The sequence below is a fragment of the Schistocerca gregaria genome, chromosome 1 (genome assembly GCF_023897955.1).
Source record: "Schistocerca gregaria isolate iqSchGreg1 chromosome 1, iqSchGreg1.2, whole genome shotgun sequence".
In the NCBI taxonomy this organism is placed as follows: Eukaryota; Metazoa; Arthropoda; class Insecta; order Orthoptera; family Acrididae; genus Schistocerca; species Schistocerca gregaria.
Window position 1 is genome coordinate 345,488,813 of NC_064920.1, and position 27,043 is coordinate 345,515,855.

General features: G+C 37.9%; 1 protein-coding gene across 3 annotated transcripts in view; it reads right to left on the bottom strand.

Moving 5' to 3' along the window:
• The window catches only part of LOC126344673 (myoneurin-like), a 78,579-nt gene extending 58,369 nt beyond the window's left edge, over positions 1-20,210 (bottom strand). The window contains exons 1-5 of one of the 3 annotated variants that reach the window (XM_050002038.1): positions 19,876-20,076; positions 19,395-19,787; positions 19,045-19,227; positions 1,928-2,244; positions 1,461-1,649 (exon numbers count right to left, since the gene is read on the bottom strand). In XM_050002038.1, coding sequence (XP_049857995.1) covers positions 1,461-1,649; positions 1,928-2,244; positions 19,045-19,227; positions 19,395-19,529 — 824 coding nt within the window. In that variant the 5' untranslated portion in view covers positions 19,530-19,787; positions 19,876-20,076. Of the gene's footprint in view, positions 1-1,460; positions 1,650-1,927; positions 2,245-19,044; positions 19,228-19,394 lie in introns of all 3 variants that reach the window. The other 2 variants (XR_007565161.1, XM_050002039.1) reach the window with 2 other exon arrangements.
• Positions 20,211-27,043: the final 6,833 nt, after the last annotated feature.

A 27,043-nucleotide genomic window follows, 5' to 3' on the forward strand; every position in this document is an offset into this window, starting at 1 on the left:
CAGCAAACACAGGGAGAAAGGAGGAAGAAGACAAACAATTTTCTGCGGTGAAAAATGCAAGAAGTAGCTTGGACTTCACATGGTAGAATGTTTTATGAGGTATCAGAAAACAGAAAATTATAAACAATCATGAATAAAAACACCATAAATAATTTCAAAAACAAATGGTAAAAAAATATATTGTTGTCAACTGACCTCATATTGCATTTTATTTTTTAAAAAAACAGTAGTGAAATAATCTGTAAATATCGTGCATCTTTACAGGCGTAAAATAAATAAGATTTGGGGAGAACACAGTGAGCAGAAAAAATTGAATTGGAATGGGTTAAGGGGCTATTATGTCAACTCAAATCAACACACTGTTGCTTGATGCAAACCAGCCGCCATGAAAATACTGAAGAACATTCCTGTGTATATGTAGAAAATAGTGGGCAAATAAGCAACTTCCACAAGTAGTGGTCAAAAATAAGTTATTCAGAAATTAAAGAACAGGTTATGGAAAATTCATAATTCCTCTGCCTGAATAATGAAGCACATGTACTATAAGGAGATGGGTCCAAGTCAAGTGATAAAACTAACATTGCTTATTGGTTACTTCTCCTTACAACCTAAAATCTAAGTTAGCTCTGTGTTATTAAAGCTTCCAGCCATTTTGAATGTTCAATCTGACATTTTTGGTTTGTGCAAACCCAAGTCTCAAAAGCCACTGAAATGTGTGTATAGAAAATATTCACATACATCTGAGAGTTACCTGCATAACAGCAACATAATACATATAAATCTCACATGCATTGTACTCTCTCAGTTATGTAAAAAGTACAAAGAAAGTAGTAGATACTCATCAAAATGTGGTACCATTAGCTTGTTTCGTGATTAATAAACACAGTTTTTCAATAGACCTGAGTTCTACGTTGTAAGAAATTGCACTTTATTTCCTCCATCCTTATGAAATTAATACTAGTTATGTCTCCCATCCAATCTCAGATCCTGAGTATAACAGACACAAATTTCAGTCTCTCACTTATTTTCTGGTCAGAGGATTTGGATGACTGCTACTGTGTAAACATATTGTAAAACAAACAAATTTTTAATTGTCATAGCAGCAAACAATATAATTCAAGCAAGATCAAACCCTGATAGTGTGTCACATTAGTACCCCACCTTAAGCTCACACATGCAAGAGACAGTAATAATAACTACAAACTACTCTTGCAAATATTCTTTTTGTTTAAGCATTATAACATGTAGTACTTTCATGCTTTGCAAACATTTTTCATATGCGCACACCACAAACATTCCCACTGCTGCTGCCAGGGTGAGTACTTTGCCAGGGAAAATAGTCTGCAACTTATTTTCTGGATAAAATTATTCTTGCAACAATAACAACCTAAATTTACCCTCAGAGGGTTCCAGGATAACTTTGGTTAAATTACTCTACATAAAAATTTTGTATTTCTTACCGTTGCATATGATTACCATCACTGGTACCAAGAACACGACGATCCCTTGGTAGGTGACTCCATAAATGGTTTTGTAAACCAATATCATTATTAAAACCTCTTGAGCACAACGTACATTGATATGGCTTCGTTTCTTTTTCCAGAATAGGAGGAATGCTGGCATGTGTAATCACATGGGCCGGCACTACTCTGAATGTAAATACATACACAAAAATTACAGAGCAAATGTAACATGAGGCTGACAAACAAACACTATTCAAGAGACAATATTACTCATCCACATACATTAAATACATGAATAATAAATAATAAGTCTGGATAATTTTTGGAGAAATGAAGCACGTTACATTTAAGAGACAGCTACACATTGTTCATAGCTGAAACAGCAAACAACTATGCTTTCAAAATTTAGTAACACACATAATTTTTAAATGTCTTTACAACACACTATTTTTGTCACAACATACCTTGCTTGAATTGTATTGTTTGTTGGCACATCAGTCTCACTTTTATTATCACATTCACTTGTATCACATTCGTCTGCTTCCTTGGTTTCTGCCAAGTCAGTATCACTGTCATGAGCAGTATCAACACTACAAGTAACATTTGAATCATCTTTGTCACTGGTATCCTGCTCTTCATTTGTCATGTTACACTGGTTTATATCGCTACTTGCTTCAAATGAGTCATCACTGTCATGACTACCATCTTCAAGGGCACAAAGAAAAAGCATCGGGTCAACTCTCACTTCAACTTCCGTGACTTCACTGTCAGTTTCAGAACCCTACAAGAATAAAAATGTTATACTAAGAAAATATCTACAAAAAATAGCTTTTTATAGCAGTGTGTGTAAGCTTCAAACATACATATGTCTATCAGGATGTAATAAGTATAAACAGACTATAACACACAAACAGCTTACACAGAAAAATGTAACAATAAAAATGCATTCATGTAACACAATGTAGAAATTCAGGCTTGGAATGGCTACAGTAAGTTACACTCAGTATACCAGAAATCCTCACAAATTTAGTTGTACCATATACCTGTATAATCAATGAATCAAACATGTCAAGCAAACAAACACATACAGATGTTTAAAGGGGTATTTTACTGCATACTGTGGTTTTTAGACTTAACACTCACCTTTGAGCACTATATATACGGACATGACCATGTGCACGAGGTACTTTTTAATTATAAATGTTTTACTTGTATAAAGTGATACATTTTATCCACTAATGTAGCAACATGGCATGAGTTTCTAACTCTTAATGAACACGTTTTTGGAGACCAGAAGAAGACAGCAAAATCTAACAAAATCGGTTGTTGAAAATAAGGAAGAATTTAAGCCCTCTTGGCTATAAAAAGCTTTTCATAGTAACAAATTATTACAAAGATCTTATTTCATTTTATTTAAAAATTATCATGCACATTGTTTATAGATAAGATGTGCAGCCACTGCAACCCCCACCCCCCACCTCACACACATTCTATTTACATAAAGATTATATCAATTAGATTTTGAATAAAAGATAAAGTAACTTGAAGAAAATGCACAAGAATCTCTACTCCACTTGTAGCAGCAAATTTTGCACTTCCTTAATTCAAGGTTCTGGTGTTCTATAGGTTATACAAAGTCTGCTAATGAATAGAAGCAATCACACAATTAAGAGTGCTCTTAAAATTCTCTTAAACAGTAAGAATGAAGAAATGGCTTTTATTTTACAATCGAGACAGTTGCAAATTTGTGTAGTACAATATGCAGTGAAGGCTTTCAAATCTGTGTTCCAACTGAACTAATGTTGACTTCCTACCATGTTCACAGTAAAAAACTATTAATCTACTCTTTTAACCGGTCTCACATTTACAATTTTCTATAACATAGATAAAAGGAGTGGGTGGTACAGCTTTTGAGACTTGTATGAACAAGTATTACAAAAATACAAAACTACAACGGGAAGAACTGTTCTCTCAATGCAGTTTACAGGTTTCTGGTCTGCCAAAGGCTTTCATGCTGAATTTTTACTAGCTAATTACGTTTCAAACACACATCAAACTGAGCTTTGGAATAACTGACTATGTAAACATTTGCCATAATCCCTTCGTACTCTTTAATCCTTTGAATTCACAACTCAAAGCGATGTGTAAGGTTGCAGTGTTTCAGCTTTAGGAATACACAAAACAACCCTCATTGTTCCACCAAGTGAGAGACTGCTATTTAAGCTGACATGAAAATATCAGAATGGATGCTTTCATAGCATGGCTGATCACAGTTTCACATAACCTATCCAATCTATGATGTTGTTTTGATATACAGAAAACAGCCAGCTCTCTTAAAAATATCTTGTTTACTTTGTCAGAATTCATTCCAGTTCCTTCCTTTCGAAAAGTAGTCTACCTGATGGATAGCTCCACAAGAGGAAGTCATCACTTAAATGTGATTCATCATCGAGTGTTTCAAAGCAGAACAAAAAGACCAATGTTGTATAATGTCCTCAATACAATGCTGAAGAGTGAACTGAGAATATAATTCCCTTGACAGCACACAAAAGTGCATTTGGCAGTATCATCAGAAGTTATTTAAAAATACTGTCCCAGGATTCACCATAAGTGAAATAGAAAAACAATAGAAATCCTGAATATAAAAGCCTGCACAGAATGCTAGTTAAAGGGTGTAGCAACTGTTCCACTTTGTTCAATTGAGGTGGGGTTGGGAGGTGGAGGGGGGATTTATACATGAAGTAAATGGACTTTGAAAGATATTTTAAGGTGGCATCGTTTTTTTAACACAAATTTATCTTTATACGAGTAAGGAAATACATAAATGCATTTGTTATGCAACACCAAGCAGTGAGCAAAATAGGTAGCTTTCAGACAGTAACAGTGAGTATTTGTCAATGTATTCATTTATATTGTAATTCCTTGATGCAGGTTTTTTGTTTGTGAATGCATCTCAAATGATTTCATATGCTGTGTCACACGAACTTTTCTGATGCAATCATCTACATTAGTGAAACATGACCGTGCCTTGTGTGCTGCTGTCAGTCTACATTTGTGCGATTAAATTTGGTAATTGTAGAAATATGACAATTTTTTTTCTTTTTTTATTTATTTTTTTAGTTTGAATTTGCCACTTATTTTCAAGAAGATGCAATCCTGTTTTTATGATATTGCAGTGCCTGTGTTGTTAAGAAGAACAATGCAATGTTCCTTCAGACATGTATGTATGTCCGAAGGAACAGGCACTGTGGCAGCTACAGCTCTTACCAAATGAATTCACAGTCACAAATATTGACAACCATAAGCCACATAAGGGAATGACGACAGTGAAAATTTGTGTCTAACTGGGACTCGAACCTGGATATCCCGCTTTACGAGAGCCTTACCCGTTTTCGTTGTAACCGCAATAAGAACAGTTGCAGGGTTGCCGAGAATGAACCACAGCAGGACCAAATGGGAGCAGCCTGCAAACAAATGAATGGGAAAGGATGGACACAAACAACACCGGACAACCGAGCAAGACCTTACGAACAACAAAACGCAAGAAGCAACTGGGTCACAAGCGACAACCTCACGAATCTACAACATCCACTTGAACACAGAAACAAAGTAAAGTAAACACACTGTCTGTAGCCAAGATGTCGATAGACTCACATGAATATCAAACAGCCTTGCTGAGCGAGATGCAGGCTCTTAAATACAGGATAGGGTATGTTGCTATTGGCTGCTGGGGTCATGTATCATGTCCTCCACCGTGGCACCCTCACGTTATACGTGGGCCAGGAATGCACGCAGCCACGGCTTACAATGCAACGGCTGCAGAGATCTCTAACGGTAATCAAGGTCTATGCCGTCTGGAGCGAATTTGAAACCCGCAGCACTCAGTACCAGAGTTTTGACCATTCATGTATGACCTCCAGCCAGACCCAAACATCCATATGTCGTCATTCCTGCATCACAACTTGTATACAAATGCTGTAATCTACGTACAGGGGAGTACGTTTTAATTGAAAGTCACTACCTGATATTCACTCATAAATACAATGTTGCATTGTCTTCATTGTTAAGAATAACAACGCAATATTCCTTGTCTCTCTTGAGGTTTATTGGGAAAATAGATATCTTCTGATACAAAAGATATAAGTCCCCAACAATTGAGAATAACTGGAAGGAGATGAAGGCGTGGATCAGGTTGCCTAATAAGGGCCTCTTTATAAAGTTCATTGTTTGTTGGCAAATAATCTGACCAATGTATGGACGACAACAGTTACTGCCGGCAAGCTAGTGGTGAGGAGGATACGTGTGTGTAACTAATGAGTAATGTATTTTATCTGAGAATTGTGAAGTTTCATTGCACAGGATTATAAAATGTTTCTGTCAAGGGGCACAGGACTTATATTCAGGAAGTAAATGGTTCAAATCATCATCTAGCTATACAGATTTTGGTTTTCCACAACATTCCTAAGTCCCATAAGGCAAGAGGTGGCATGGTTCTTGTGAAAGGTCTTTCCTTGTGCCCAGTTTCTAATGACACAAACATGCATTTAATCCAGAACTCTGATTTTCCTTCCTTCAAACGTTTCCAACTTGGCCTATTATAGAAAAAGGAGATATTATTTTGTGCTAAGCATGTGGTCCTGCCCCACATAAATTCTAAATCCGTTCACAAACCATGAAATTTTATGGGAGTCACGGATCAGTGAGTTTTCCAATCCCTTTTCTCTCCACCATTGCAATATGCAGCATACAAGGAAAACAGTAGCATCATTTTCAGTACCTCCACACACACATCATCATCCACTACATTGTCTGTGCATACTTCTCCCCAATCCCTCCCCCCCCCCCCCCATCCCTCCCTCCACACTCACACACACTCTTTGTTTATCGAATATACGTTGCTGACTGGGAAAAAAAAGTAGAAAACCAAAGGCACTCTGATGCACACTGAAATCTACATTCAAACAATTTAAGAAAGAGTACTCCAGGACACAAGTCCAGTGTGTTACTAGTATGTCACCTTGCTCAGTGGTACAGTGAAGGAAAATGATGGAGCAGTCCAGGATATCTCCCTATTTGGATTCTCAGTGTAGTTTACATCTTAGCACTGCACAATTTCCTTAAAATAACTTAGAAATGTAGTGCAGAGTGAAGGACTTCCTATACTCTAGCAAATCTGGAGAACTTAGGCCTTATTGATAACCAAAGTGGAAACCTGCTTCAATCCCATATCATAACAACTGCTAGCCTTGATATGGTTATGAGTTTGGGGCAGTCCTGTGTGCCCAAGTGGTTAATCTGATGCTCTCTTAGTGCACTGATTTGAGTATTTTGTGTATGAAAATCATACTGCTGTAATACACCAACTATCAAATGAAGCTCCCATAGAAGTGCAGTATGAACAATTTTGTTGGATCCTCAGTTCTTCTCTTTCAGAATCTTCAAAATTTTTAAGAGTTGTGATGTATCTTACATTCAGACCTTCTAGTACAACCACCATGTTAATGTCTTACTAAACATAATTCCAATAAATCTCACAGATGTGAGAATGATATTCCGTAGCTGTAGCTAATTAAGTCAAAGACAGAACGAAGACAGTTAAAACACACATAGTTCCTTAGGATGAAAAGATAAATGTTGTTATCTTTGCCCATTCGTTAAGCCTTTAAAGTGTCAGCAGTAGTAACAGGTTGTAGCTGAAAAGAAAACTGGTCTACAGAGAATGCTGGACAGGACTTGACTGTGGATGACACACAATTTATCAACATAACAAACATGGTACTCCTTAACATTCTTCTCTGATCAATGATATTCTCCTATAGATGTCCAAGAGTTGATTCCCAACTTTATATCTAAGATAATGCTATGCAGGACACAGTCTTACTACAGTAAAGATGTGACGATAGAAAACCCATTTCTGGCACTGAAGGGCAACGTTTTACCTCCAAGCAGCATTAAATGCTCAGTCAACGTCCAAGAATACTCCTATAAGGAGGTGCTCGCAATACGAGTTAAACAGATTAAATAGTGCTTATTGCTACCTAGATCAATACTGTCTGAATTCATATGTGGAGTGTCTCAAAGGCTTCCTCCCCCTCCACGCCCAGATTAGGAACTGAAACAGGCAGCCCATTAAAGCTACACTTTGGTAAATACTTGGATGCAGTCCATTGCTTCTCAGTTTTGAGAAGGGCATCACGGCAGCTTTTCTTAATGCAAATTGCTTGGAGACGTACACAAAGTTGCTTTTCCCACATTAGAATTTTTAATTCTTTGACATGACTCCATAAGCCATTTATACTCCACTGCAAAAGGAGAGGCTTGAGCTTTTATTTTATCCTTTCAAATGTATGAGGAAAGAAGCACTGAGAGTGGAAGGTTGATTAAGGACTAAGTATTGCACTCTTCATGGCTTCCACACCACGTGATACATTGTCAGCATGTAATTTTATGGCATCAGGAGTGAAGTATTTGTTTCTCTCTTTCCATCACATCCTGGTTTTTTTTTTTTATTTTTTTTTTTAATTTTTATCTTTGCTGAACCATCAGCCTTCATCTTGGACAAAACAGCACACTCAGTGGTTGACCTCTGCTTTTACAGATACACTTAACAGCATAAGCAACATACTGAGTGCGATCTGGGCTTTCCCAGTGTATATATCATGGGCATTCGATGATCGTATCTGCCTGGACACCCAAGAAACCTCAAAATAACGTTATACTGAGTGTTTAAAAACAAATGTACCTTGCTCTTGCATGAGATAATGCTGGTCAAAACTAGAAAAAAGTGTCAAACATATGATCAGAAAAACACCTAATGAAATATGGACCATAATATTTGTGTCAAGAACAATCAGTATTGAGTGGTGTAGGTTTTCTCCCTGTGAGGTTCACTGCTCATTTCTTATTGCTTGCATCACACTCTGTGTTCAATCCTCTGGCTGAAATGCTGTTGCCAGACATAGTCCTTACACTTGTCTCCCAGATCAGCTATTTCAAACACATTTCTGAGATTGTGCGGTCATCAGAATAAGATTAGAGATTCTGTAGAGTGTGCACAGTATAAACAGTGATATGGTGTCCTACGATTCAACATGGGAAATGGCAGATATAGTAATCTGCTAAACTTCAGCCAACACCATTATTCAACAGTCATGTCATCTGTGCTAAATGATATCCTCAAGCCTGTAACCGATATGAGTTATACTTGTATGAGTTGGCCGGTTCCAACGACGACTCATTGATATTATAGTCATAGGACATTACTTTTTTGTTTTGTTTTGCGAAGTGCATAATTTTTCATTTTTGATCATTTAAAGCAAGTTGCCAATCTCCACGCCACTTTGAAATCTTATCAACATCTCACTGGATATTTACGTAGCCTCTTTCTGACAGTACTTCATTATAGATAACTACATCATCTGCGAAGAGCTCAATTTTACTGTTATTACTGTCTGTATAATATATTAATATATAATGTAAAATCATTAACATACAACATGAACAGCAAGGATCCCAACACACTTCCCTGGGGAACACCTGAAGTTACTTATACATCTGACAATGACCCTCTATCCAAGATAACATGTTGCATCCTCCCTACCAAAAAGCCCTCAATCCACTCACAAATTTCACTTGATACCACATATGATTGTTCTTTTGACAACAAGCACAGGTCTGGTACTACATCAACCACTTTTTGGAACTCAAGAAGTACAGCATCTATCTGGTTGCCTTGATCCAAAGCTTTCAGTATGTCGTGAGAAAGTGCAAATTGAGTTTCACATGAGCAATGTTTTCAAAATCCATGTCGGTTGGCATTGAGAAGGTCATTCTGTTCAAGGTACCTCACAATGAGGTCAGAGTATGTTCCAAGATTCTACAAGAAATCAATGTCATGGGTGTGGGATGGTAGTTCTGTGGATCACCTCTACTACCCTTTCTTGTAGACGGGTGTGACCTATAAATTTTTCCAAGAACTAGGCACAGTTTTCTTTTCTTTTTTTGAGGGATCTACTGTAGATTATAGTTAGAAGAGGGGCTAACTCAGGCGCAATTGCACTGCAGAATCTGACCGAGATTCCGTTGGAGCCTGGAACTTTGTCCAATTTTAAAGATCTCAGCTGTTTCTCAATACCACTGACATTAATACTATTTAATTCATCTTTTCAGTGGTACAAGAACTAAATTGGGGAAATTCTTCTGGAATTTTCTTTGTAAAGGGACATTTGAAAATGGAGTTAAGCATTTCAGCTTTTGCTTTGCTTCCCTCAATTTCATTTCCTGTCTCATTCGCTTGAGAGTGGACACCAACTTTGGTGGCTTTACATATGATCAGAATTTTTCTGGATTTTGTGAAATATCATTTGACAATATTGTGCTACTGTAGTCACTGAAGGCATCATGCATTGCGCTCTTGACAGCCATGCATCTTTCATTCAGCATCTATCTATCTGTAGCCCAAAGCTTTGTTTTACATATATTATGCAGTAATCTCAATTGATGTCAATTGAAATACACTAGACTCTCACTAATCTGGCCATTCCTGGCACATATGGGTGCTGGATTAGCGGAAATGATGGATTATTGAGTGTCTGAAATTTATTTTATTCATTTACTTTGAAAACATAGGGGATATAGTGTACAGTACTTTATTAAACCAAAGGTTACAGTTTTCAAACATAGAGGATATACTTTATTAAATCCAAAAATACATTAATTTTGAAAGAAAACTTAGTCTTTGAGTGTATACTGTACATAATTATACAGTCGTATCACTCACAATGAAACATGTCCCTAATTTTTAACTGTCATAATGATGATACATGACGGAGGTATGCTTTACCACGCAAGCATTATATTGGTCCTGCTTGTATCTGGTTGTTGCATAGTGTACTCCAGGAAGACCTCGGCAGCTTCAGCACCAGCAGTGTGAGAAATCCTCATGCGCTCTCCTCCTGTGTCCTCTTCTTCACCACTTTCATCATTACTTTCTTGCACACTTTTGATTAGTTCTTCATCTGTTAAAAGTTTGGTCCATATCACAGTTTTCCTCATTCAACCACTCAGTAACATTTTCACCATCAATTTCTTCTCGTGGAAGGTTGTGGAGCATGTCAGTGTACAAAGTAAATTGATAATTCCAAACTGACTGGCTCATTGCTGTCACTCACTACTGGATCCAACACGGTATCAATAGATGGCCACAATTTTCTCCAGCTCTTCATTATGGTAGCGCTCTACACTTTATCCCAGGCTTCGGCTGCTTGGAAAACAACATCACATATGTTAATTGCTTTCCACGCCTTCAGCATAGTCTCGATACAGTCATTTTCACTTTAGTTCAGCAAGGAGAAGAGAAGTTAATGTCGATAATGATGTTTAATTGATTCCAAAATTCCCTGGTTCATGGGCTTAATTAGGGCTGTCAATTGGGTGGGAGAAAGAATGCTTGTATACCATTGGACTTTAGAGAAACATCTGACAGATGACTGGGAGCGTTGTCAATTATAAGGGTAGCTTTCAGTGGAAGCTTTTTCTTCTTTAACTCTTTTCTCACTGCTGGTACAGACGTTTCACTGAAACACAAGAGAGGATATTTGTCTGTCCATCCATGCTTTCTTCCGAATGCAATACTGCACTGGTACAGTACTTACGTAAATGTGTTTAAAACAATGTGGATGTTGGGATTTTCCAATCACTATAAGCAGTAGTTTATGACTCCCATTTGCATTACAACATGTAATTAATATTATGTGCTGTTTCTGTTGCTTGTAACCATGAGTTTCCTTCTTGTTCTTGGCAGCTAATGTTTTTAAAGGTAGCATCTTATAATAGAGTTCTGTTTCATCAACATTATACAAGGCATCAGCAGTTAAATCTTCTTCTTCTATTATCTTCAGTATCTTGCTTTTTGATGTCATAAATAGTTGCTCGTCCAACATTGAACTCAGTAGCAATGGCTTTCTGCGAAGAACCTTGGTTTAACTTATTTAAAATTTCGAATTTCTGCTTGAGGTCTTTGCGTAACGTGTTTCCTTTTGGAAGACATGATTCCGAACTTTAAGAAAGCTACCATTTCAAATACAGTATATAAACCATTGTTTAACCAAGCATTGTTGCGCACGATAACTCATTGTGCGCTTATATTTGGACGAGTGCCAGATTACTGAGAGTCCGGACTACTGAGGGCCAGATTACCAAGAGTCTAGTGTAAAACTGTGCATCCGAAGTGGTAATAGATGCTTCCACACATGTAAGAAATTGCTGGCCTCTAGGTTATTAAATAGGTAGCTGAAGCTGCAACCATATACGGCCATTATCAGGCCAGTTGTAACCTATGTATGTGAAACATGGAAGCTAACGAGTGTTGATGAGCAACAGCTCAGAATATTTGAATGTAGAGTGCTGCGTAAGATCTATGGGGCAGTTCAGGATAATAATGGCTTCTGGAGATCTGGAATGAATACTGAGCTGGACCGCCTCATACAAGAAGCTCACATCATAAGAATTATAATAAGTAGAAGAATAGCCTGGCTTGGGCAACTCCTCAGGATGAATATCAGAAGAACAACTAAAAAGATTTTTGAATGGAGGCCAACCAAAAGAAGACAGACAGGAAGGCCACAAAAATGGTGGACAAATGCTGTGGAAGAAGATATGAAATCTCTCTGAGTCCGAGGATGGCGGAGAATCGTGCTGGAGAGGGCAAAATGGAGGAAACTTTATGATGAGGCTAAAACCCACACAGGGTTGTAATGCCGTGAGAAGAAGAAGAAGATCGTAATACCATATAAAACTTCATAATATCTGCAGGAGTCTGTTCTTTAACCATTTAATTATTGATTCAATTTCATCTTTGCTTGTATGCTGTAGCTGCTTGTGATATAGTTGTCCTAAGGCACTGGTGTTCAGGGGTTCTGTATATTCACCTGTATCAATAAAACTTTGATTTAACTTGCTACAACTCTGGTGGATCACTAGCAATTCCAGTGTCACACAAGAGAGGTGTAATAAATTGAGCACCCACATTTTGACCTGATACTTCTTTCGCAATTGAACATATACTTATAACTTTGTCCTGAGATCGCTGTATTCCCTTTGTGTGATGTATTGTAGTAGCCTGTCTGAAACATTACTCAGCACTCTGCTGTATTGCCTGTAGAAAAGTTCTGTAAATGGGATATAACTGTCCACATTGTTACAATACATATGCTTCCTCCAACATGAAATTCTTATGCCATTAGTTACCCATATTCGTTGCTTATTGGTAATGCATATCTGTTGACAATTTTCATTGTGAAAGGGCTATGAAAGAAAGTGCTGAAGACTTGAAGAAATGTATTAAATTGGTCCTTCAAGTTTTCTGTGTTTTAGACTTCTTGCCAATGTTGCCCTTCGATGCTGACTTTAAATGACCCATAATGATCACTTTACTAGACAAATTAGCAAGATCTGTTTATAGCTAATTTCTGGGTGAAAAATCACACACACTAAAGATGAAAGTTACTCCTGTAGGTTTATGCATGATGCACAATTCCTCACATGAAAGTACCTAAAAACATTTAATGAGCGATGGTTGGTCAAGAAGGTCCAACACCATGGCCCTCTTTCCATCTGTCATTAATACCTTGGATTTCAGTCTTTGGGCACATTTAGAAGTACTGGCATTTTACATATTCATCAGCAATGTCCACATATTACTGGAGCAAGTGCACGAGACCAAATGCAAGAGCAGCTAAGTGCACACTGAGCACCACCTGTAGTGTCAATTATCGTATAACAAAATAGCAGAATGAGAGAAACACTGTGTGTATGTGTTTTAACGAGGGGGGGGGGGGGGGGGGATGGAAGTGAAGAGCTGTGTGTTACCTGAACTGCTTTGTCACTTCAGGGTAAAGTACAAGTTGTTGGTTTTTTTTTTTTTTCATCTTCATTTCTTGGTTTTTCTCTTCCTCAACAAAGACTAACCACTGTGCTGTACAATACCTTGATTTACCTAAGCAACTAACATATTTGTCAAGGGCTCATGTGCAGCTAAGCCATATTTCCTGCATGATGGCCCCCCGTTTTTGGTAGATGCTCATCTTTTAGCAAGTCTTTCTGTCATTTGATACTAAACCAATCTATTTGTGCCGCTCCAATTATATTCCCTATCACTGTTCTTGGACTTAAGTTGAAATATTTCACACCATGTCATCCATAAAGAGCAATGTCTTCTTTTTATATTCTAACTTTTCTATCATACTCTGAGCTATAAATATAGTAGGTTGTGCTATTCAATGAGTGGTCTCTTTCAGTCATGAATTATTTATATTCTTGCTTTCCATGGCTAAGATTAACAGGAATAGTGAGATGCCTTGACTTTCTGGCATTCAGGAGATCTTCAAAATTATCCTAAAGTATATTTTTTAATTTATCTGTGTCTTTAACTGTGTTACCACTTTCACCCACAATTTCATCCCTGGTTCTGTTTCTTCTTTTATTCCTGACCAAACCACGCACTGCTTTCTTATTTTGACTGCTACTTTCCTGCAATATTTTTGTTCTCTTTTCTGCCTCTTCCTTCTTTCTTGTCATACAACCACTTTGGCTGGCTTTGCTTTTGGTGTTTTAACTTTCATTTACTTCCACTGAAAAAATTCCTGGAAGCAATGTTTTATCAGCAGCACTACTTCTTTGCACCCTGAGTTCCACAACAGTATCTCCTTTGGTCTATCCTATACAGCATTTCAGCTGTTCTAACTTATGCATATTTGAATCTTTCCCAATACTTTTCTACTGTCTTCTCTTCCTAATTTATTCCTGGCATTCTTTTTTGGTTATTCCTGCTTTGACTTGGATGTCCTCAGCCTTCTTTCTTTTCCATTTAAACTCTGTTTATCTAGACTGGCTGTTTACAGTCAATGGTTACAACTATGGGCCTCTTATGGAATGACATTATAAGTCTAACTGTTGCTCTCTGTTGTGTGACAAAATGTAGTTCATACTCCACTGCTGACTTCTTTGACCAGACTGAAAAATACCAGCTAATTTTGTAGTCCTCTTTTAGCAGTGCATCAAGAATTTCATAAAATCTTACAAAATTCCAATAATTTGTTTCCCTCATTTTCTAAATGCCCCGTCCTCCTGGTTCCAGTACTTCATATCCTCCTCCCAACACATCTGTTGATATCGCTCAGAACCATTTGCTTTACTCCACTAAGTAGTTTCTGCTAATCTCCTTCTAACACATCCTTGTCTCTCTCTACAAAACCTGTTTGTGAGGCATATATAGTATTAGTTACAAGTATTTCATGATTTCAAAAGACAACTGCATGAAAACTACAAGACATACAGAAAAATGACACACATTAGTCAAAACAGCATAGGTCAAAATTCTCATTTGTTAATATGCACCAAGGTTGCAGTTATGCTAGGAGGCAGGCACATCAGAACATGTAGATAAATCATCTGCTCAGTACTGTCATGTCGAATAAGATCACACCTGCAGGCAGGCAATCCAATGAACAGATGTCCATAGCCTTCCCAGGCAATTCATGTCAGTGATTTCGGGTATATATTGAAGTCTACCACATCACAAATTGTGCCCATGTTGAGCATCTGTAATATGAGTTATAAATCTGGAGAGATGCTCTTTCTACCAATACAGGTCTATCTTCTGTATGTCTTGCAGGTAGCACACTACAAATTTCATACACAAGTGGATGCCCTTGTGTCAGCACAATGGGAGATGCATCTAAGGCATACACCCTGAACTGAGCATGTTGATTATGTTATCCATGTGTTGACCCTATTTTAACTTGTTATCTAACTGGACCTCAAGGAACTTTACACACTACACTTACTTAAATATATATGACCGTTACATCTACTTCTGGTGCTCTAAGATCATTATTCCTCGTTTGAAATTGAATAATATGAGTCTTTGTGACATTAAGACTAAATTGTTAGCTGTGAATCACTTGTAGGACTGTTCAAATATCATCTGAGCTGTGTCTGCCAGGGCTTAGTTTGGACCCTTAATTAGTAGGTTTGTATCATCAACAAACATTGCAATTTTTGAATGCCCTTAAAAGTTACTGGAAAACCATTTCTATGGGGTAGAAACAAGAGTGGGCCCAGTATCAATCCTTGTGCACTCCACATGTTATGTTCCCCCATTATGGGGTTATTTTCATGCTAAGATTCAGTCTCTTAATGACTGACTGCTTCCTGTTATGGAGGTAAAATTCCGTGCATGGAAAAAGAATACTATTAATGGCACAGCACTTTAGGCTGTCAAGTACAATTTTAAGATCTATGCAATCAAAGGCTTTGGCAAGGTCACAGAATATGTCAAAAGTAATTTTTCCTTGTTTGGCACTGCTAGCACTTCCCTTGAAAGATTTTGTATCACTTTATATAATGTATATGGAGATTCCTTTATGAAAGCCTAACTGAGATGCAGTTAACACATTCCATTCAGTTAAATGAGTCAACATTCTGTCACAGGCTACTTTCACAAATACCTTTGAAAAGACTGAAATTATTGGCATAGGTCAGTAACTACAGGTGGTTTGCATATCTGAAGTTTTGTCAATGGGTGTTTCTGGTGGATATTTAAGTATGTCACCTTATACTCCCGAAGTCATACCTTGAGAGTAATTCTATCAAGTTCAGCAAAGATCTTAATATTCTGCTAGAAGTGCCATCATAGCCAGCACAAATCGTTAACAATTTTAGACAGCATGTTAGGAACATCAGTGATTGATATCTTATTTTAACAAAAATAATCAGCTGAGTTGTTAATGAATGGTGCCTCCTGACATATAAGACAGTTCTGGTCATCATCTATGTGGGTCACCTGCTGCTCTGAAGATGGCCTACTAAGACTGAAGCTGGCCATTCAAAGGCATCCCTGAAGGAAGTATAAGGGCAAACCAGGGCCAAGTGGGTCATGGCTCCATGGTGGTTGTTTCCGGGGCTCTAGTTTCAAATACCATGGTTCGTGCATATCCTATTGATTTTGCCACATTGTCTTCTGGGAAGAAAAAATCCTGGTACCTTTGACATTGGATCTGTCACGAGTTGAGAGTTAATCAGATTCTGGTCTTTCCAAAGAGATGACCAGTGACTACTGATGTAGTCGAGTTTAATGGTGGCTTCTCCAGGTGGATGTCTTGACTTTAGTATCAGCTGCTGTCATTTAGGGAATCTGCATCGACATGAATGGGAAGAGAGAGTTTGGCATCACATCTTTCCAACTGTGACTTGAGGGCTGTCAGTCATAGGTGAGGTGTGATATTACTCAACAATGGTAGCCACCACAGCAGAGTCATTCTAATAGTTCCAGTTGTGGATGACTTAACTGGGTGTCGACACAGTTGGTATGGCAGCTATTGATCCAGATAGGAGCATGTGTTCAGCGGTTGAGTGTACCAGGGATATTGTGCTAATTATTAAAAGTTCTGCGATGGAAGCACCCCACTATGCTTTGGCCAGCTTTGAATCAGGTTAATTCTATGTTTCGATTTTTGCTGATAATTTTTTCAGCTGTTTGAAGTTGAGGTGTAGGTTGTGGATTATGATTCAATTTGACTCCACAGTGAATGGCAAGAGTGCTTTGATTCTATCTGTTGTTGTGATGAAATGATGTGGTATACCTATTATACACATAAGTAAATCCAATGTATCTGCACTGGAATGTTTATTTCCGGATGCAGTGCTTGCAGCTGCTGTGATGAAGTAATCACAGAATTTGGTGGCAAAATTTCTGCAAGAGTTATTTTCTGGTGATTCAGTTCCATTTGAATCGCTACTTTAGACAACTATAAGAATAAAAATTTCTACATCCATAGTCACTGTACAAGATAGCAAATTACTCTTCATATCATACCCACAAAGATCAACATATGTCAAAAGTAGCTTTTCACATGAGGCTAAAACAATGCAACAAACTCCAGGCACTATCAAATATGCCATAGGTGTAAAAATGTTTAAGAGAAACATAAGGGCATAACTACAGTACCATTCCAGTAACTGAAAATTTGGATGTTGTAATGGTACACACAAGTATTTTAGCTGTCCAACTCACAGATGATATGCAACACACCTAATATACTTTATACAGGGTGTTACAAAAAGGTAGGGCCAAATTTTCAGAAAACATTCCTCATACACAAATAAAGAAAAAAATGTTATGTGGACATGTGTCCCGAAACGCTTAACTTCCATGTTAGAGCTCATTTTAGTTTCGTCAGTATGTACGGATGAGGCTTCATTCCAACATGATCAAATTGTAAATTTTCACAATCAACATGTCTGGGCTGACAAGAATCCGCATGCAATTGTGCAATCACGTCATCATCACAGATTTTCTGTGAACGTTTGGGCAGGCATTGTTGGTGATGTCTTGATTGGGCCCCATGTTCTTCCACCTACGCTCAATGAAGCACATTATCATAATTTCATACGGGATACTCTACCTGTGCTGCTAGAACATGTGCCTTTACAAGTACGACACAATATGTGGTTCATACACGATGGAGCTCCTACACATTTCAGTCGAAGTGTTCGTACGCTTCTCAACAACGGATTCGGTGACCGATGGATTGGTAGAGGCGGACCAATTCCATGGCCTCCACGCTCTCCTGACCTCAATCCTCTTGACCTTCATTTATGGGGGCATTTGAAAGCTCTTGTCTACGCAACCCCAGTACCAAATGTAGAGACTCTTCGTGCTCGTATTGTGGACGGCTGTTATACAATACGCCATTCTCCAGGGATGCAACAGCGCATCAGGGATTCCATGCGATGGAGGGTGGATGCATGTATCCTCGCTAACGGGGGACATTTTGAACATTTCCTGTAACAAAGTGTTTGAAGTCACGCTGGTACTTTCTGTTGCTGTGTGTTTCCATTCCATGATTAATATGATTTGAAGAGAAGTAATAAAATGAGCTCTAACATGGAAAGTAAGCATTTCCGGACACATGTCCACATAACATATTTTCTTTCTTTGTGTGTGAGGAATGTTTCCTGAAAGTTTGGCCGTACCTTTTTGTAACACCCTGTATAAATGTGTTAATTCATAATATATAAAGTTCAATGGTAAGTAAAAACATTGTGGTCTTGGACTAAAGGTGTCCAATATCAAAGTATAGGCCTTCTGTGTGTACTTATTTAAAAGGCATATAGATACAGTTCCCCTTCCTAAAAATTCTGAGTATGTGCCCCAAATTACTTTATGCTGTATTCTGCAGTCTCTCCATCCCACTGCATAATAATTTAAAATCGTTATTATTTTAAATTATTGCAAAAGTTATATTCGTCATTGTCATTCTCTAATTATTTAATATCCGCGTATCTGTTTATTTCTCAAATTATGAAGTTATCTCTTTTTTAAGAAAAGTATTGCTGCCTTTCCAAAATTCGTGTGACTGGCTTACTCACGAATGCCTCGAAGAAAACTTTCTCATGAAGCAAACAAAACCAAGAAGTGTAAAAAATCAATGTAATAACATGTGTCACTGAAGATAGTAAACAATCAGGCGCTGTCAAAATACACAAATGAAAAACCACCGTTTTTGGGCAAATATCTTACTTTACTCAAAATTGAATGCAGAATACTGTGTTCCTTTTTCGTTTCTTCTTTGCCCCGTGCTTCGACAAGTGCTTTCAATTTGTCTTGCATTTTAATTGCCATCGATACAAAACGATGAATGCTATCTAGCTTCCTGCAGCAATTTCCACAAACCATTTTCGGTAAATCGTCTTCAGACGTCACCTGCAATGTTGCAAATAACAGACATGTTCACTGGTATTTTAATTTCTATAAAGCAGATAAAAATCGTAAAACCTGCGATGTTGTGGTTATGTGAATCTAATAATCCTTTTCTAAGATGAATTAAAAACAATAGGAGAACAGCCGTAGCGAATCGATCCAACACTCACCGTAATGGTTAAATACTTCTTGATTTTTTCTTCTAAGTACAATTTTTTGCCATCTTCGCCGAATATCGGCACACCTTCCGTGTTTTCATTTGTACATATTCGACATAATTTGTCTAAATTTGGTACTGTACCCATTTTCTAACACTTTTTTCAACCGTCGTCCATTTCACAAAAAGCCGAGTGCATGAAAGAGTTTTCTTGATTATTAACGATCTTTTTACTTATGACCTCTAACGACGACGCCGTAAAAACACTGATGAACAAATGACGTTGGTTAAGGCGTCGTACCAGAACGACGCTCAATACTTCAATAGCATTCCGTTCGCGTAGATTTGGGAGAGAGCGTGATTTAAAACCGAAATAACAATCTCTAGCTTGTCCCGGCCGGCGCGGCTGTACGAAACAAAAAGAAACAAACATTCCGCGAATGAGTAAACCTACCCATTTGACGCCAAAACGAATTCTTAAATGTTTTACGTACCTCGTAACAAGTGCTAATTTTTCGATTATGATTTTAAGCGCCATTTCTTTCTATTCCAGCGGAAAAATATAAAAGTCTCTTTGTGATAAAACCTTGCGAAGGTAGAACAACGCATCATGTTTCTGCTTGCATCTGACATTATGTACAAGGTGCTTAGTTCGACTCCCAGTCACACCAAAAGCTCATCCTTATACTGTCGCTTCCCACAGCAGGTCGCAGCACAGGATGCGAATTACCTGCCATCTATTGTTTACATTCAGTAAATTTACAGTTATTTGTCCATGCTATTAAACAAGTCTCGCGTGCGTGTGTGTATATGAGAGAGAGAGAGAGAGAGAGAGACGTACGTCACTTTCAGTTCTCAAGTCTATGCCATAAAGTACAAAGCAGTTTATTTTATAGCGTATAGGGTTCAGCGCAATATATAAAACGAAAACTCAGTCACCCGGTATTTGTCGCTTGGCAAGCGTGCTGAAACTGTTCGAAACAAGCAGTACTTTTGTTTCATTTCCAATTAGTTGATTCTTTTAGCACGTTTGACCTCCTTTATATTTCTGGAGAAATGAGACGAAAGACTGATCCGATAAATATTTACAGCTCTATGAAGTTAGCGCTCTGAAGAATACTCATTCTAATTTATTGAAATTGTTACATCTTCTGATTCGCGACACTATAACGCTCTCTACTGATTATACTTCTCATGGACGCCCAGGATTAAATTGTGTACACTAAGAAACATCTGGTTTACGAAATATGATATGGGGAATTATGGACTTCAATTATTGTTCCATGGTTTCTTCATTTTCGCTTAATAACAGTTTCAATGAGCGAGGGTTATCCAAATGCATTTCTTTTCACAACGATTGCATTTATAATTACAAAATATGTATGTTATAGAATTTTTTGAGGGTCATCGTCTTTTGCTGTTGACTGTAGAAATGATTTATTTCACATGTGCAATTACGGCCTTAAAGCCATTATCAAGTATTACTGCAAAATATTTTCTGCAATTAAATTGTAATCTTTGTTCTACAGATTTAGAACAGTATAATCGGCAAGTAATAGTGAATAATTTGTCAACATACAACCAAATCTGCAGTCACCAATCATTCTTTCAGAAAAAAGTCCTCAGCCCTCATGTTAACTCTTATGGACCCTCATTTGTTGGTAGGCCTACTCAGAGACAAGATGATTTACCAGTCTGGATCATCACACACTTATTTTATGATTCATAAAATGGCTTTGTGACACTGCCATCTGTGTGAGATAACGTCAGCCTAATACGATGTACTTGAATTTCGTTGGGTTTTATTTCAATTGAAACATATATTTTTCAGTCTTCTAGTGCATATGTCAGTCATAAATTAACTTATTGAGGTGGCTCTCATTTTTACCAGCAGATTTGTTGACTCATGATGGAGTTGATAGGCCTACTCTTCCATTTTTAGTACATAATAGTCACTCCTTTTTTACTCCACTGTTTGTAGTGACCACCACATAAGTACCATTATCCAATAACAAGGCTGGTCACAATGTAGAATAATGTAAATTCTCATAGTAACTACAAACATCTGACAATATTCTGCACAATGAAATCCATCATGCTTCTGCAGTACAAAATAATTGTTTGTACTCTTAAGTAAAGATGACACTTTGAGTTGCAGTCAGGCACAACAAAAAGGCTATTGCACATTACAGATTTCAGTCAAAGGCTTCTTCAGCAGAAAGAAACACATTTCACATACAAAAGCACTTCTCATGCACACATCACAACAACCACTGGCAGCTCCGACATTATGTTCCGAGCTGCCGGGGAGGGCGGTCACGTGTGTGTGTGTGTGTGTGGTTTTTTTTCTGACAAAGGTTATGGCCAAAAGCTAATGTATTGTCTTTTAGTTGTGCCTGTCTGCAACTTACAGCGTCATCTTAATGGTAAGAACATTTTACTTTTGCATTTACATTGTTAAAGAGTTCCTATCATTAGCAGTGACATAACACCACCTGTTTAAGTGTCAGGCAAAAGTATTAAAGTAGACGGAAATGGAAATGAGTGAATGGCGTTAGTGGCCAGGAGTTCCCAAGCGGGAAGTTCGGCCACCAAGTGCAAGTCTTATTGAGTTCAACATCACATTGGGTGACTTGGTGCATTGACAATGGGGATTAAATGACAATGAGGACACCACAACACCCAGTTACTGAGGGGAGAAAACCTCCCACCCCAGTTGGGAGTTGAATTCGGACCCCCCGTGCATGGCATGCCAATGTGCTGACCATTCGGCTAATGAGGCGGACATCAAAGTAGATGGTGGATGAGAATGGGGAGTATATATGAGCGTGAGTCAAATGAAAACCTTAAATTTTTAATAACAAATCAAAATTTCGCACTGTTATTCTGTAAGTTGGTAAGCATGCTAGAAGCAGCATGCAGAATGGCCTGTAGGTGGCAGCATAGTGCAGATGCACACATACCATCGCAGTATCAGTATAAAGATGGCCGCCCCATTTGCACCAGGGAAGAACAGCGTTCTCTTATTCGGTTTTTGCATAGTGAAGGTATGAAACCTACTCAAATTCATCGATGAATGAAGGTTCAGTACAGTGATGCATGTTTGTCACAGCAGCAAGTCTGCGAATGCAGTAGGAAGTTCGCAAATGGTTTGACTTAAGTGGAAGATGCTCCTCGTCCAGGTCAGGTACAACGAGTTGTGACTCCACAGCACATTGCAGCAGTTGAAGCCATAGTGAAGGAAAACTGCCAAGTGACACTGAATGACATTGCAGCATGTTTACAGATTAGTCATGGATCAGCACACCACATTGTGCATGATGTGCTCCAGTTTCACAAAGTGTCTGCAAGACGGGTGCCACGGCAGCTGACTCCTGAAATGAGAGAACAACATGTTGATGCTTGTGGAGAACTTCTTTGGCACTTTGTACAAAAAGGTGATGGCTTCCTTGCAAGAATCCTTACTGGGGACAAAACCTGGTTTCACATCCACCAACCAGAAACAAAGAGAGCGAGCAAGGAATGGCACCATTCCTCATCACCAAAACAAAATAAGTTTCGAACAGAACCATCAGCAGGAGAGGTTGTGCTGACACTCTTTTCGGATGAGAAAGGCATCATTTTGAAGCATTACATGCCTAGAGGGGCCACTGTCACCAGTGCATCATACACAGATCTCCAAAAAAATCATCTGCGGCCTGCAATCAAATCAAAGCGATGTGGATTGCTGTCAGCAGTTGTCCTTTTGCAACATGACAGTCCAAGGCCCAACACTGCCCGTACAACAGTTGCAACAATCACAGACCTGCATTTTGAGTGTCTTCCTCATCCACCATACTCACCAGATCTTGCCCCAAGTGATTTCCATATGTCTGGACCACTCAAAGACACAATGGGAGGAAAGAAGTTCTGTTCTGATGAAGAGGTACGCCACGTGGTGCATGAGTGGTTGCACGAACTACCAAAAGAATTTTTTTCTAAAGGAATTTATGCACTTTGTAAGTGCTGGAGGACTTGCATTGAGCATGGGGGAGATTATGTTGAAAAGTGATACAGCTTTGTACCACTTCTGCACAATAAAAAATATTTTAAGTTTTCATTGGACTCACCCTTGTATATGAGGACACCACAGAATAATAAATTAGGGCGATTACTGTTTCTGACATGGGTCAGTAATACAGATGATCAGCATTGCAAGTTAGTTAGTTACATACTTCATATATCATTTGAATGGTTCTTTTATTGAAATGATGTGAAACGAGTCAGTTTATGGATTAAGCTTTAACATTAATGAAGCATTGTTTTTTAGTTCTTCTCATCCACACGCTTCAAAAGGTTTTTAAAATATATAAACAAGTAAATTAAGAAAGTAAAACCTGGCTGCCAGTTTTCAAGTAGAAATATGTAAATGGAATAGAAGTTGTCCAGGAAAAAAAAAAAAAATGATTTTGAGTTAGATTTAAAATTTGCTTTGCTATCTGACAGACATTTTATGTTACTGTGTAAACAATAAAAAATTTTTGTTACTGCGTATTGAGCTCCTTTCTTAGCCACTAACAGGGTAATAAAGGTGCCCTTGAGTATTGCAGGTATGCACATTATTGTTCTTTGTGGTGGATTATTTGTGATGAATTTCATTACCAAATATATGTACTGTGATACTGCAGTTAAACTGCCTAGCTCCTTGAAGTGGTAATGAACACGACAGATTATTCTTACTGCTCACTTTTGTGAAATAAATACTTTCTTTCTAAGTGGTAAGTTTTAAGGTAAAATTATTCCATTAAGACATTATTAAATGGAAATATGCAAATTATATCATGTGATTGATTCGTTTGTTCCCAAGGCTAGCAATCATCAGTATGTACACCCAAAAATCTGAAACATTCTATCCTATTTACAGACTCCTGATCACATGCTACATCAATTTTTGGTAAGACTCTCTTTGATGTACAGAACTGATTTTTTTCTCAGAATTTAGGGAGAATCCATTTTCTGAGAACTACTACATAATTCTTTAGAAAATATCATTTACCAGCTCTTCTGTTGCTTTATCTCTTATAGTGTTTATTTTAACACTATTATTATCTGCAAAACATACCAATTCTGCTTGTTGAATATTGATTGCAAGGCCATTCATGTATATAAATGATAAGAGTGGACTCAGACTGGACCCTTTGGGAGTCCCCTTGTGATTTCTCCCCAGTAACTAATATTTTCTACCCTTCTGACACGGTCTGAATTATTCAACAGAACCTTTTGTGTTATGTTTGCTAAGTATGATTCAATCCAGCTGTGCATAAAGCTGTCAGTTCCACAAAACTTGAGTTTTTCTAAGAGAGTAACATGATCTACACATTCAAACATCGTGGAAAGATCACAAAAATACCAACTAGCGCTGTTTTATTATTTAAGGCTTGTATTATTTAATGAGTGAAAGTATAAATAGCACCCTCAGTCGAGCAACCCTTCTGGATTCAAATATGATGTGCTAAGTAAATTATTTCCATGTAAGTGTGAGAATACCCCTTACTTTTTTGACTATTTTGGAAAACATGTTCAGTAAAGAAAGTAGACAATAATTGCCTAATTCTATCTTGTCACCTTTCTTATGAAGAGGTTTAACAGGTTCAAGAGAGAGTAAGGAAGAATCAGTGCACAAAGAAGTGGGATACGGAAGAACTACGGAATGAAGAGATATGTTTTAAGTTCTCTGATGTTACAGATATTGTGATAAGGAATAGCTCAGCAGGTAGTTCAGTAGAAGAGGAATGGACATCTCTATGAAATACTTCAGTTGATCAACAAAATATGGAAATACAAAAATATTCCAGGAGATTCAGGTTGCTTAGAAATAAAATACACAGGAAGTGCAGGGAAGCAAATTCGAAGTGACTGAATGAAATATGCGAAGAAATAAAAAATGAATGGATTGTCGGAAGAGCCAACTGAGCATGTAGGAAAGTCAAAACAAGCTTCGGTGAAATAAAATAAAAAGCAGGGGTGGTAACATTAAGAGTGCAATGAGAATTCCACTGTGGAGAGTGCAGATAGGTGAAAAGAGTACATTGAAGGCTGTATGAGGGTGAAGACTTGCCTGATGATGGGATAGAAGAAGAAACAAGAGTCAATATAGAAGAGATAAGGGATCCAGTATTAGAATCAGAATTTGGAAAAGCTTTGGAAGACTTAATACTGAATAAGGGGGTAGGGACAGATAACATTCCTTTTGAATGTTGGGCTCCATTAGGTTCCCTTTCTGTGCAGTGACTGTGGAACATAGAATTTTAAAGAATGTAGCAACCAGTCGTTTTTCTGCAACTGGTTGCTACATTCTTTATAATTTTAGATAACATTCCATCAGAATTTCTAAAATCATTTGGGGAGGTGGCAACAAAATGACTATTCACACTGGTGTGTAGAATGTATGAGTCTGATGATATACTATCTGACTTTTGGAAAAAAACATCATCCACACACGAACTTGGGATCTTTGTCTTTCACGGGAAAGTGCTTTACTGTCTGAGCTACCCAAGCACAGCTCAGGCCCGCACCCCGTCCTCACAGCTTTAATTCCACCAGTACCTCGTCTCCTACGTTCCAAACCTCACAGAAGCTCTCCTGCCAGAAAGTTTCATATCAGTGCAAACTCCACTGCAAAGTGAAAATTTCACAATTCCAAAGATTGGAAGGGCCAACAAACATCAGAATTATCATACAATCAGCTTAACAGCTCATGCAACCAATTTGCTGACAAGAATAACTACACAAGAATGGAAAAGAAAATTGAGGATCTGTTCGATGATGATCAGTTTCACTCTGGGAAAGGGAAAAGCATTAGAGAGGCAATTCTAACATTGTGGTCGATAATGGAAACAAGACTAAAGAAAAATCAAGACAGATTCATATGATTTGTTGATCTGGAAAAAGCATTTGAAAATGTCAAATGGTGCAAGATTTTCGAAATTCTGAGGAGAATAAGAGTAAGCTATAGGGAAAGACTGGTAATGTACAATATAGACAAGAACTGAGATGAAACAGTAAGATTGGAAGACCAAGAACGAAGTGCTCAGATTAAGAAGGGTTAAAACAGGGCTGTAGTGTTTTGTCCCTACTGTTCAACCAGTACATTGAAGAACCAATGACAGAAATAAAAGAAAGGTTCATGAATGGAATTAAATTTCAGGGTGAAAGGATATCAATGATAAGATTCACTGATGATGTGCTCCTCGGTGAAAATGAAGAAGAATTGGAGGACTTGCTGAATGGAATGAACAAGTTAATGAGTACAGAACACAGATTGAGATTAAGTTGAAGGAAGATGACAGTAATGAGCAGTAGAAGAAATGAGAACATTGATGAACTTAACGTCAGGATTGGTGATCACAAAGTAGGTGAAGTTACAGAATTCTGCTCTTAGACAGGGAGAACATAAAAAGCAGAGTACCACTGGCAAAAAGGGCATTCTTGACCAAGAGAAGTCTACTAGTATCAAGCATAGTTCTTAATTTGTGGCAGACATTTCTGAGAATATTTGGAGCACAGCATTGTATGATAGCAAAGCATGGACTGTGAGAAAACCGGAACAGAAGCGTATTGAAGCATTTGAGATACAGTTGGAAACTTAGGTGGACTGATAATGTAAGGAATGAGGTTCTCTGG